Genomic DNA, 13444 nt, shown 5'->3' with positions numbered 1-13444 from the left:
TATAACCAAGGCTCAAAGCAAAGTTTTATGGCTATTTTATAAACTTAGGAATGTACTCAGGGAAATTTATTATGGAAAAATTGACTCAACCTGTATTTAAGGATTAACTATGGCAAGTCCTGTGGCAGGGTGTAGCCCAAAATGTGCTGCTTCTGCTGAGTTACAGGTAGGGCTGAGTTACAGTAATGGGGAGCATTCAGGTGGTGTAGGGGAGACGCAAAGTGTGGCTGGTGTGTTTGAAATGCTGTTCTGCTTTGCCCCCCTGAGAGGTCATGAAACCTGTAGGTATTTGGGTGGTAAGTGTGGCTGCCCCATCCCTGGAAGTGTTCAAGGCCAGGCTGGGTGGAGCTCTGAGCAACCTGGTCTAGTGGAAGGTGTCCTTGCCCATGGCAGGGGGGCTAGAACCAGATAATCTTTAAAGGTCTCTTCCAATCCAAACCACTCTGTGATTCTATGATATTCTCCAAAGTGTTTTAGTACCCATTTGTCTCTGAAATTAGTAATTCAGATGCTTACATGCATCTGAAAACATGGTTGTTGGTAGTCAAATTGATCAAAATAACTTTAAATCTCATTAAAAGATTACAGTGTTGTTTGTTCATATACTGCCTACATTTATCCATGGAAGACAAAAAGCAAAGAAAGATAAGAACATGGTGCCTTAATCTCTGAAATAATTGGTGATTATTTTATAGCAGGGTCTTATTAACACTTGATTTTACAAGGAGTCAAGGTCCTGAAGTCTAGCAGCTGTAGGAGGATTTTGGCTTTGTTTTGTTGTTTGTTGTATTTTTTGTGGTTTGTTGTTTTTTGGTTGTGTTTTGTTGTTTTGTTTTTTTTTTTTAATGTGTCTCTAATCCTCAGAGCTGCAATGAAAAGTTTAAAAATATGACTGAAGGATCAAAGGTCATATTTGAGATCTTAGAGGGTCAAAGGAAAAAAAATAAGAATAATCCCTTATTGTGGTATTCTGAAAGTTATAAACATGCTTAAGGCAATATGCTGATGGAGAGAGGTTGATTTGTGGGTTTTTTAGGTTTGGGAGTTTGGTAATACTGTCTTTACGTCACTTTCTGAAGCTTCTTTTACAATAACCACAATTATTCATATAAACAATCTAAAAGAAGAAAAAAATAATTTAGATTTAAAACACTAAATGTAGAAAATAAATTATAATATTGTGGGAAACAATTTTGCATAAACAAGGGAAAGGACTATTTATATGGTAGATTCTTTCCACCTTGAATGTTTGCTAATTTAATGAAGAATGGCCAGGAGATCTGCTTGCTTGTGATAACCAATGCTAAAATCCTTCTAAAGAAATTCTACCCTTTTCTTCCCTAATTTTTTAACTTTCAAGACCACAGTAGCTAGAAAAATATTGTGACAGTTTTATTCATAGGCACGCTTATTAGTAATTTTTTCATTTGTTTATTCCAGTCATTCCCATATCCCTTGGCAACAGCACTTTGTTGGCAGAGTTCATATAAATGCTGGGAGAAAGCAGGTTTTATAGACCCATTCACATCCCTTCCTGACCTGGTGTCAATGTTGTTAACCCCTCTCTCATTTCCAGGTCTGTTTCCTTCCATGATATCCTGTAGGAACCTATAGGACAGTTGTCTATTACATTAAGAAAAGGGGTCACATTTTTATTTAATTCTGTATGGTTTTAGAGAAGTGGCTACAGACTTTACACCTGACCGAGCTTTGCACCTGTTAAATACAGAGACTTCCATAAGGAGGGAAATAAATCTTAATTCTTGTATTTCTTGATGATAACCACTGCAACCCTGTATTTTTTCAGAAGATTTTTGAGGAAAACTCTTCCCCCTTCTCTCCTCAATCGTTGTTTTATAGAATCCTCTGTGATTTGTTGGGAGCGATTACAGTGCAGGCTTTGTGAATACATACACGCACGGCTTTGAACCCAGGGAAAATCTCAGTTTAAGTGCTGTGATCAAAGGTCTGTGGCTGTAACGGGCTTGGTCTTATCCTCAAATTCAGTCCGTGTAAAAAGGTGCAGGGATCGTCAAGGAAAGAGCCACTTCTAAAACAAACTCTCATATTTTGATGCAGAATGTATGCTTGTTTCTATGCGTATAGAAACCACCTGCTGTTCTAAAGAAAAGACACCTCTCTCTCTGCTGTCCCAGACTCTCAGCCCTAGTGGCAGCCTGGCACCAAGGGTGGCACTGCCCTGGGTCTGCCCTGAGGCAGCAGAGCAGCCACAGGTGAAGCTTTTCCTTCTCTGAGACTCTGTGACGCCAAATCCATTCGCCCGCGGGGGCCGAGCTGCCTCTTTCGCTCGGCTGAATTTGCAAGCGCGTTGAAGGCTTTTTGGAGGGAGGGAGCGGAAAAATCTACGATCAGGAGTGGACTGCGGCCCTCCTGGGCTTGGCACACGTTTCCTCTCAGCCCGGGGGGGGGAAGGGCAGCGTGGGGCTTTGCCCAGCGGGAATGAGCCTGGCGGGGCCCCCTCCTTGCCCAGCGCCATCCCGGGGCCGCTGCAGCGGGCGGGCTGGGCTGCGGGGAGCGCGGCTGGGAAGCGACTGCCTCGGGGGAAAGAAATAACCCTCCCTGATGGCACGGCCGGGAGAAATCCTGCGGGGCGGGAGGCGAGGAGACAGCCTGGGAGGTCGGGAGGGAGAGGAACCGCGCCGCCTTTGGGCGTTTTTGGCAAGGTGAAACCCAGCCTTTTCGCCCACCTCCGTGCTCCGGCAGCCCGGGGAATGCAGGCACAGCTCCAGCTCCTCTCCCCCCGCCAAGGGGCCGCCAGGGCGGCCCGGGGCGAGCGGCAGCCGCGGGGAGCGGTCCGACTGCGGGAAAGTTGCGTGGTGTTCGTTTTGCAGCTCCTGGGGACCCTGCCGGGCTCTCGGAGCGCCCGGACACCTCCTCCCATCCTCCTGCCTTCCTTCCCTCCCTCCCCCGCCCCCCCCGGCTCGGGCTCCCCGCGGGAGTCCCCGCTCTGCCACAAGCGTCGCCCGCGCGTCTTCCCCTTTTCGGGGTTTTGGGGGTTTTTGGGTTTTTTTCTCTCTCTCTCTTTCGGTGAGAGTGCGACCGGGCTGGACGAGGGGAAGGAAACTTTCTCCCCCCCTCCTCCAGGATGCTCCGGATATTTTTGAAAGGGCGGAAGAGTGAGAAAGGGAGCAGCGTCTGTGAGGGCATCTCATGCTCCTGCGAAGGTCCCCCCTGACACCTCGCTGCTGGGATTAAAGACCGGAGCTGGAGAAACTCCTCCCCCTCCCTGGCTTTTCTCATCTTCCCCCCTCCGCTTGCCTCCCCCCCTTCCCGCTTCCCCAAATTTCCTAAGGCCATTAGGAAGGGGGGGAAAAAAAAAAAAGAGAGAGGAAAGAAAAAAGAAAATAAGGAGCCTGGACTAACTGCGGCCCGTGGGACGGTGGGGAGAGGTGGAAGAGGAGCCTCCCTCTCCAGATCCATCGCTCAGCACCGCGCTTGGGTGAAGGCATGGGAAGCACTGCCATGGACAAGAAGAAGGATGCCTCCAGCAGCAGCAGCAGCAGGAAAAGCTCCAGCCACAAGAAACTCATGTTGCGACTGCACATCCCCGTAAGTGGCTCCTTGCTCTTCCTCCCTTTCGGCAGCTGGCGTGGCTTGGGCATGTTTTTCTCTGACATGGTGCGCAGCGAAAGGCAGGGAGAGGTGTTTCCTGCGCCGAGCTCTGGAGTTGGGGCATGCTGGGCTGGGGGTGCACTCCCGCAACAGGCGAGTCCTCCACATCTGGCGTGGGCTGAAGAGTGGGGTCTTGGCCCCCCGTGCAGTGCTGGGAGCTCAGGATGCAGTGTCCGTGGCACGGAGGAGTATCTTCACTATCCTAGTTTCAGAAGTGACTCTTACTCCCTGCTGTACAAGTGCTCATGTGCCTTGGGCTGTGGGTTTGGCTCAGTTGATCTCACCCAGTTCCCTCTCACACTCGCAGCACCGTTTAGCAAAAGGTCTGTTCACCCCCAAACTCCGGTTTTAACATTTCCAGGTTCGGCTCCGGGAACTGTCCCTGCCTGTGGCTGAACCCGGGTTTAATCTGACTCTTCCCTCTCTCTCAAAAGTAATCCACTTCTGAATTTCCCAGGGCTGGGCAACCCAGAGCTCGCTCAGATTTGGATCCAAGCAGTCTGGTCATTGCCGAAAGAGCAGGGCAGTTGTATTCACAGTGGAGCAGACTAGTGAGCCATGCAGTCTGTTCACCAGCTCTGTTTTGTTTTGTGTATTCCACTGTAAAGTAACACACAAGAAATTAGAGTATATAGATACGGAATAACCACAGATCAAAAGTTTCTATTTCTAGTGAGTACTAAAAGGCTGACTGGCTGCATCTTCAGAATTACATGCCTCTCAAAACTTAGGTTATTGGTTTTTTACTATTAGATTATTTTACTATTAGGTTGTTCTTGTGATCTATGTAGCTATTAGTTTTCTATTCTCAGTCCTGATGTACTTTTGGTTTCAGTGCTTCTGGCAAGAAATGACAAAGTCCTTCTATCTTTCCTGTGCACTCTGTGTTTTATTGATTGTTGGTGTTTATGGTTTTTTTGTTTATTAGTTTGTTTTAAATCTCATTATCTCAAAGTGGGAAACAGTTCTACCCGTGTCTCTGCCAGGCCACCAAGGAGCAAAAAGATATTTCTGATTGTAAGTTTTTCCTTTGTTTTAGGAAAGAATAAGAAGTCAAAGCAAATTTATTAGGTGTCTTGAGTGTGTGGAATAAAATGGAGGAAAAATACATGACTCTTCTGCAGATTTTATTTTTCTCTGGGGAGGAATGCAAGCCCAAGAGCACAAGCCAAACTTCTGGAGCTCTGAGTGCATTCAGTACTAGAGGAAAAGGGTCTGTTTCTGCTAACATGGGTGTTGCCTATGTATTTGTGACAGAAGATTTTAAGCAATAAACTTTACCATGTTGCCAGTAGTACTTCACAATAGGGATGTAAAATACCAGCAAATAAAATGTACCACACCAAAGCACCACTCACCCTGTGCTCATTATTCCTTCCCACCCTGCCTGCAATATTGTCTCTGCCATCTCTTTCCACTGCCCCCCCCCCCACCTCTGACTCAGTCTAGCCAGAAACTCTTGTGGCAGCTGCATCCCCACTGCTGCTCCCAGGAGCTGCATTTTCTGCCTGCTCAGGAGCCATAGGTAGTTTTGGAGTGTCCTGTGATTGTTGCAGGATTTTACACCATCCAACTGGTGTTTTTGAAATCCCTGCTCACCACCAGATACCTGTGACCACACCAGAACTTAGAACAATTTTCTTCCTTTTATGGTGTGAAGCTAACATGAAAAAAGTACCTAAGGAACTCCTTTGCACTAAATCATTATTGATAGAGGAATGCTAACGTTTTTGCCTAATTTTCTCCCTAATCCGTGGACAACCTTTCTTTATGAGTGTTGCCTTAGTTCTGTCTTGGATAGAGCATTTTTAGTAGTGGGTCATAATTTTTCATGTTCATCCATCTCTTGGCTTTTTGCTCTGCAGTTTGTCACCTGGGTAGTGGCAGTGATTCAGATACAAGCCTGCAAATGCCTGATGTTGCACTGAAGTCAACATAAGTTTTGTTGTTCACCCAGTTGGAAGTGATTCAAGATTTAGTAATGAGATAACACCTTCAATCCTTCCTCTCCATCCCCAAGATATGATCCTTCTCTTCCATTCTACATCGTTCTAACATTCCTTAAATGGACTTTGGGCTGGCCAGGGTCTTTCAGGTTGTACGCACATTTTTAGTGGTTTTCTGTAATCTGGCAGAGTTTGAACATGGCTGTGCTGTAAGAAAGAACATTTTTCTCATTCTCCTTACTTGACAGTGGAATCTGCATTTGAAAAGATCTGTTTAGACTGTTTTTTTTTCTCTTTCATAACGTTGTCTTGGCTGTTGTTTTGAAGCATCATTCCTATTATTTCAGTGGCGCCTGTCAGTGTAGCTGTAGTTGTCAAGGGAGCTTTCACCAGACAGTAATTTTTATTTTGTTCATCCTCTTCTTTGTGTTTCTGAGATCATGTTTATTGCTGAGGCATGTAATTCATGCTCATTTGGATCTTCAAATTAGGAACAAGAGAAGAGCTAACAAGGTCTGAGTAGGAGAGGAGAGAGGAGTCAATTCTGAAAGAGAAAGTAATAGGACAGAGAGGTACTGTTGTGATGCAGGCTGGCCTAAAACATATTTATTGGTCACGTAGAAACGCTGTCTGAAAAAGTAATACATATTGTGAAAAGAAAAAAAAAGGTGACGGATGCAAAATACACTATAATTAGGTTAATTAGAGGATTGTGGAATAACAGGGATTTCTGAAAAGAAGGTTGTACACATTTCTTCTCTCTCCCACATAGTTTGTTTTGGGTCTGTCTTTGACAGTGGGAAAAAATGGATCCGTTAAAGAAAGCTGGTTTGTGGTTGCAACACTACAGGTTTTCTCAGGTACATCTTTCTCAAGGAAGAACAAGACATGATACAAAAAACCTGGGAACACTCTATTTTCACCTTCTTTCTGTGCCCAGTCTCCTTCAGCACAGGTGGGTGGTGCCTTGCCTGTCCTTCTGGGGGTGGTGGAGGATCACTAAGTTCCTGCAGGTTGGCTTTCCTCACTGCTCTCATCTTCTGTTCAGTAGCCAAGAATAAAGAAGGGGCCACTGTATTCTGTAGTGTGGCAGGGAAGTGTTTGCTGAATGGCTGGAATGATGGAACATCTTCTTGGTTGGTTGTTGTTTTATTTGTAAATACACAACTGACTTAAACTAGTAATTTAGATGGACAATAATATAATTGCAGGAGCCTTTGTAAAGGTCCTGTCAACTTCTGTCTGTCCCAGCAGCACATTCAGAAGTCTTGAAATTAGAGATGCCTAAATGGAAATTTCTGGTCTGAATATCTTTGAAAGCTGCTACAGTTTTAAATAGAAACCTTTGCTCTCTAAATGCATCATATCTGTAATATGAAGGCGTTAGCATTATAAAATTCCTTTTTAAGCCATTACAAGATAATGCTTGCACATTGCTTTGAACATTTTAAAAACTCTATTCTGAGATGGGATGCAATTGTCTGCTGAGTAGGAGCTCACAGCAGTGAGATCAGAATGTTCTTTTGTCATTTTGCAAAATCAATCTGTTCTAATGTTAACATTGCCATTGTAGGCCCTGGTGCTGCAAAAAAAAAAAAAAAAAAAAAGAGATATTCTGCTCTTGTTTACTTTGAATTTCATCTGGGATGGTTCAGTCAGTACCAGCAAAGTTGTTGTATTTACATGAGTGCAACTGACAGCAGAACCTGTCTCAAGAGCTTCACTATGCCAGGTGCCAAGCACCCACTGCTCTTCAGCAGGTGGGAATTGCAGGAGCTTGGCACTTCTTGGATTTTTCTCAAATACATTGCAAGGTGACTTTTTATTCAAAAGAACAAAGAAATTTTGTCACAATAAGCACAAAAGTAACATCTGTGGATGAATATCAAAACATCTTCAGTTCAGTGAGGTCGCTCTTGCCTCTGGTATTTCAGCCCTGACAGCAGAGTTGATGCCCTGGAAGGATGTGGTGGGAGATCAGGATTCTTTGTTTTCAATGCCACACAAAGAAACATCTCTGGATACTTTCTCCCATTTCTTTGTCAGCCTCTGTGATTTTGAAGAGACTCCTCAATGTCAAAATTTATTGCTGTTTCCAGGCTGGGTGTTATGTTGGGATGCCAGGCTGAACATCAGATGGCTTAAATAGTTCTAACCTGATAGATGACAGTGATGTTCTGACAGCTACTGTTGGCTGAGGCTCTGCCCCTCCATCTTGCTTTCCACACTTGCAAAGTCATTAATGGCTGCATGCCTAATAAATCACTGTGAAATGATTTTGTTCTGTCACAGTTTTTGCAGGGTGCTTCTTGTCTCCCGGTAATTGCAGGGTGGGCTGATGAGAACAGCACTTCAGTCTAGGAATCGCTTTAGGAAGCTGCAGATGGGGAATAATCTAGTGAATTCTTTCAAAGGTGAAAAGAAATCAGCTTCCAGTGTGATCTAGGAATGAAAGAAATGTTTGTTTTCTTGGTAGAAGGCGGTGAAGGGAGAGAGACAGGGGAGAGAGAAATGTTTCTCAAAAATTAAATCTGCAACTGTTCTCCCTCTCGCTCTCACAGGGCGGGCTGTGAGTTGTCCTGAGCCTCTGTGGCCTCGAAGTTTAAATTTGGATTCCTTCCTCAAGGGCTGATATATTTAAAGACAGGAAGGGGCGAGAGGTATTTGCTCAGGAGTGTTAAGATGGCACTTTGAATTTATCTCAAGGATAAAAGAAAGGATTCATGTTTACAATCATAACAGCTAGCAATGCAACTAAGGGAGCTCTGAGTCTTTTTTGTTCTAAAGCATAACACAAACAGACCATCGGCTTATAGAAAAGTGTGGTGTCTTATAAAACATCACTTTTTGTAGTAGGAGATTATCCTAAATGGTCTCACCCAACCTCTTAGACCATATTTGTTTATTTGTGAGCCTGTGAGGACTTTGAGCTCAGAGGAATGCAAATTTCCTTGGAGAAATCAGTCATGAATGTGGAAGGAACCTCATAGAAATATGGATGGTGAGACTTTTGGCCTCAGGGAAGTTTACACCATGCTTGTATTGGGAATTAGTGGAACAGAAGAAGAGTCATGCTCCAGAGGGATCAGGAGTGAAGTTGAGGGTAGTGATCTCTACCTAGGAGGTTCCAGCACCTGTTCACAGACCCACAGGGTTCAGCTTTTGCTCAGCTTCACCTGGGCACCACATTGCATTCAAGGGAGCTACACAGATATGACTGAAACCAGAATTCAAACCTCATTTTGTTGATGGTATACGGACAGTCATGGAAGTAGGTTGGTGTGCCCAGTGCTGGCTTGGCAGGGCTAATGGGAGCAGAAAGGAGCCAAAAACTGAGTCAGCATTGGTTGCCCAATCTGTGGACATTCATGTTGAGTGAAGTAACACAGGTGGTTCCCATCCCTTTGAAGAAAAGCTGAATTTCTGTCAAAAGGCATCCCATGCACAGGGAATAATGAAAGAGCAGAGTTGGTTACAAGAGAAATGCAGTATCCAGGAAGACATCAACAGCAGACAAGAGATGTCACAATGTGGGCTATTTGACCCTAGACTGATCACCAGGCTTTGGGAATTGGCTCCAGGCCTTGATCTGGTTGCAGGGGGCTGCTGTCTCAATTTTCTACTGTTGCTTGCACTGTAGGCACCCTGGAGAAAGTGTTACAGTCTCTCGAACAGGGAGACTTGTGCGTGTCTTCAAAGGCTAAAAGTAAAAGATTTCAATCTTGAATGGAGTGTGGGTTTTCTACTGAAAAGGAAAACATATGTACACACATACATAAGGAATATAAGATGCCATCAATAAATATAAACTATTATTGGTTGTTTGGTGACACAGTTCTGTACTGCTACTGAACTATTTCTCATACTAGCAGTGAGCTAAAACACTGATGTATGTGACAATTTCTGCTGCAGAATGATTTTTGTGTTTATTCTTTAGGTAGTTGTAGAAACTGGAGTGTAATGCTTCAGTTTAGTGTTTGCTTCTGTATTACTGTCTCTCTTAAGTTGCTTGCATATAAATACATATGAAATCTTTAAAGCATGAAAGCATTATTTACACAGTAGAGAGCCGAAACTTAACACAGTCTTTCAGTTTTTGACACTGAGGATTCATAGAATGCTTTATAACATCCTTCAAATTTTCATAAGATTTAGCTTGACAGTAAATTACATTATGTAAGCGTGACCCAGTGGGATGCAGAGCAAATGCATTGCAGTGTGTGTTTCATGGCTGTCATTTATTTCACACACCGTGACTCTTCAGACCTTATGGTCATTATTGCAAAGGGTGCCTGTGACGTTCTGCTCCAAAAACAGAACCTGTGTCATAAGATGAAGACTTAATCTATTTTTGTGACCAGGGTGAGAGAGCTATATGCCTTTTTTTAAGCTGCTGGAGAACACATTCATACAACTGGCGATTCATTAGGTGGAAGTGTGTGCATTGTCTGCCATGTTCTGAAGCCCTTATCGTCATTTATTTACAACAGGCATTGTGCACTTTTCAGTCAACTTTTCATGTCAGTAATGCTGCTGGAACAATGAAAATAAGAAAATACTCTGTTTCTGCAAGCTGAAGAAAGCAAGCCTCTCTGAGTGCTGCCTGACAACTCTACAAAACACAGGACTTCCAGTTACGGACTTACCAGGGGTCATTTATGAATGACTGAAGTTTGGGTCTCGTTTGTAGAAGCTACATGTCTGTTGTTTCCTTTAGAAGAGGTTGGAAACGTGTTTTCCATGGAATTGTAGAAATCAGTACTTGGTGAGCTAGATTGGGGTAAAATCTGAGTCCAAGCATGAAGTAACTTTTCAGTGAAGACAAGCTCTCCATAGAAATGGGATGGCTTTAGGAATGTGGTGGACTAAACAGGTGCCATAAGCAGTGCCTGTTGCCTGGCTAGTGGAAGAAATGGATTGTTACCTGCTTGCTATTTATTTTGAATGGACTGTACAAGGAAATCTGCAAAGAGGAATTATGTAGAGATTGCTCAAGTGTGTCACTCTATTTTTGCTACCTAGCCTTAATCCTTGGCAAATTTCCACTGGTACAGGACTGTTCTATGCCTTTAAATAGGTGTGCATTTAATGTGTTTGCTAAGCCTGTGTTGCCTTGCTTTTGGCCATGTGGATTTTAGCAGGTATAAGTGCAAACAAGTGTTTTTACAGAACCTTGGAATTGTTGAGTTTGGAAGAGAGAGATCTGGAGGTTGTCTAGTCCAGATGTTACTGCTGACCCAGTGGTCAGCTAGAGCACGTTGCTCAGGACTGTGCCCCATCAGATTTTGAATTTCCCCAAGGATGGAAACTCCCTGGTTTCACTGCTCTGACAAAACACACTCAGGCAAGTGAAAGTTCCTGGAGACAGACTATTGTTCAGCCACTACACAGGCACATGGAATTGAACTCCACAGTTGGTTGGATCTTGTTCCAAAGGCATAGAGTCAATCTGAGGAGTGAAATTGGATTTGACTAGTAGGAGTGTAGTGTAGAGACTTCTGGGAAAAGGATTCTCTGAGATGGATGTCGAAACTGGAGGCACAATAGTCCCAACAAGACTTGAGAAAGAAAGGAAGAGTAAGGACGAGGTAAAAAAAGGTGCTTAGTCAGTATTCTTATGCTGTGTATGAGTTTGCCAGCTTCTCAGTAGATCATTGCATGTTCTGGAATGTGGTTTTCATCATGTGTTGTCATTCCTTTTGCATAAATTCATTAGAGGGGGATTTGCTGTTACTATTAATCATGGCTTCCGTGTTGGAAGTGTGATCTAAACCAAGAAGCATGAGGAAAGACAGTTCCGGGCTAAGAGCACTAAATCATCAGCAATCTGAGTCTCTATCTGCTGTATGGCCTGAGGGCAGAGGAGGCGTAAACTGTGCACTGATGAATGGCTGAGGCTTGAGGTCCACAAAGAATGAACTTTTAAAGTGTTAGTGTGCCACACTGAAACACCAAAATGTCTTGTGGGATCTTCTTTCCACCCATGACTGAATGCTGTTAGATGTCTGTACATATGTTGGTGAAGACAGACTCTCTGAAGAATTTTAAGCCTTGACAGATTGTATTGGCTGGAGGAGGTGCAAAGAAACAACTTCATCCCTGCAGTGCTGATATTCAAGGAAACGACTGGAGTTTAAGCAATTTTTCCCATGTTGTATAGCAATGTGACAGTTGGATTCCTGAAGTCTTCAGACCCAGTTCCCTTACCTTAATCATAAGCCAAACCTTCTTCCTATGGTATTTGTTCCAGAAGGATCCATGTATAAGCTCAACCCAAGTCAAACCCATGTATAACGTTAACCTGAGTCAGCAGTCACGGGAAGTATTTTTCCTTTTGCTTTTTGAAAATATGTGTGAAGTGAAAGCATTCCAGTCTAATGTCTACAGACAGTCCTGCCATGTCTTAAAATAACACTCTTAGGCCTCTTGGCAGCCTGATCAGGAAGCCCAAGGATTGAGGATATTAGATAAATTAGAGGAGACTATTTTAATTTCCAGCATCAAAAGTGGTACCAATGAGTGTGCCTAATTATCACACACTCCATGTGGTTCATGTGGTTGTTGAAAGCTGTGAAATGTTAGTCTTTTTATTTTTTCTGTATGACTGGTGGCACATCAGTTGTAGAATTCTTAAAAAAAGGCATCTACAGCCATTTCACATGTAGTCATCTACATAGTCAAGAAAATGGGGTTTGGGTACACCTGAAATGGCCCTTTACCAGCCATGTTCAATCTACAGCAATCTCCAAAGAGTTTGCAGGCATTCTGTCTCCCTTCCTGCATTCCACTGACTTGTCCTTCCAGTTGCTGGAGCTGGGCATTCTCGAGTGCTGCTGTCAGCTAGAGCAGGAGAGACAATACCAGCATGGTCTCAACACCATTATTAGATGCTCCTTCCACTAATTCTGGATGAACTCTACATTTTTATGGGGAAATGGGGAGATTCTGCCCTTTGAAAAGTTGAGCCAACACTATACATAAACATAAAATTTATAGCCTGAAAAGAACGGGAGGTAGATGTTATTCAGCTGTTCTCTTTGCTCTTTATTTAGTGAGTTGGTGTTAAGGGTAAATACTAATTTAAGAGGCTTCTTTTAGTTGAGTGGTGATTAATTATACATTTTACTTATATTTTTTATGTGGTTTAGAATGACTCTATGTGCTTTAAGCTGCGCAGAGGCAGGAGAGTACATGCCAGCATTTTTCTTTATAAAGTAAATCCAGTAATTCAAAAAGTGCAATTACTTGAATTCCTTTTTTTTCTGTATTGTACTAAGAGTTCTGGCTCTTTTCACTGCTGCAGACCTGTGGACACGTCATCAGTTGGCATCCAAAAGTTGCTGTTAAAGGACCTCTTCTCATTTCCAGCTGTAAAACACGAGTCAGTAAAAGAGGAAATGTCTTACTTAACCATGTACAGGGGTGGGCTCATCTCCATTACTTAGTCAGACAAAGCTGTTTTTCACCAGTATTCCTCTGCTGTCCTGGTGGACCTCGACCAGTAGTTACCAAGGCAAGGGAAGCTGCTGTTCCCCAGCTGGATTTCCCAACAGACTGTGTGCATCCTCCCGTCCCCCTGCAGTGCTGAACAAAGGATGTTGCCTTACAATGCCTTCCCACTTAGCCAGTATGTTTTATTTTCATTGTCAGAGAAAATGCGTGGTAACTTGGTAAGCCTTAGTAACTCATTCGCTTTTGATGCCCATCTGTCTGTAGTCTCAGATCCAAAAATCTGCAAACAGCAGATGACTCAATTTACTTGAAATGCCATTCACAAGATTAAGCCTGGAGAAAAGAAAATAGGTGCTAAGAAGACTAGTAGCTCAAAGAGATGAGATTTTCAAAGGAATTTAGGCATCTTAGGT

General features: G+C 43.5%; 1 protein-coding gene across 1 annotated transcript in view; it reads left to right on the top strand.

Annotated features, from left to right (window-relative positions):
* Positions 1 to 2950: 2950 nt before the first annotated feature.
* PRKAG2 (protein kinase AMP-activated non-catalytic subunit gamma 2) overlaps positions 2951 to 13444 on the top strand; it is a 222848-nt gene continuing 212354 nt past the window's right edge. The window contains exon 1 of the mRNA XM_048321701.1: positions 2951 to 3570. Within this exon, the coding sequence (XP_048177658.1) occupies positions 3469 to 3570 (102 nt within the window). The 5' untranslated portion in view covers positions 2951 to 3468. The remainder of the gene's footprint in view (positions 3571 to 13444) is intronic.

This window comes from Corvus hawaiiensis, chromosome 1 (assembly GCF_020740725.1).
Source record: "Corvus hawaiiensis isolate bCorHaw1 chromosome 1, bCorHaw1.pri.cur, whole genome shotgun sequence".
NCBI classification, from domain to species: domain Eukaryota; kingdom Metazoa; phylum Chordata; class Aves; order Passeriformes; family Corvidae; genus Corvus; species Corvus hawaiiensis.
This window is presented reverse-complemented; position numbering and strand designations above follow the sequence as displayed.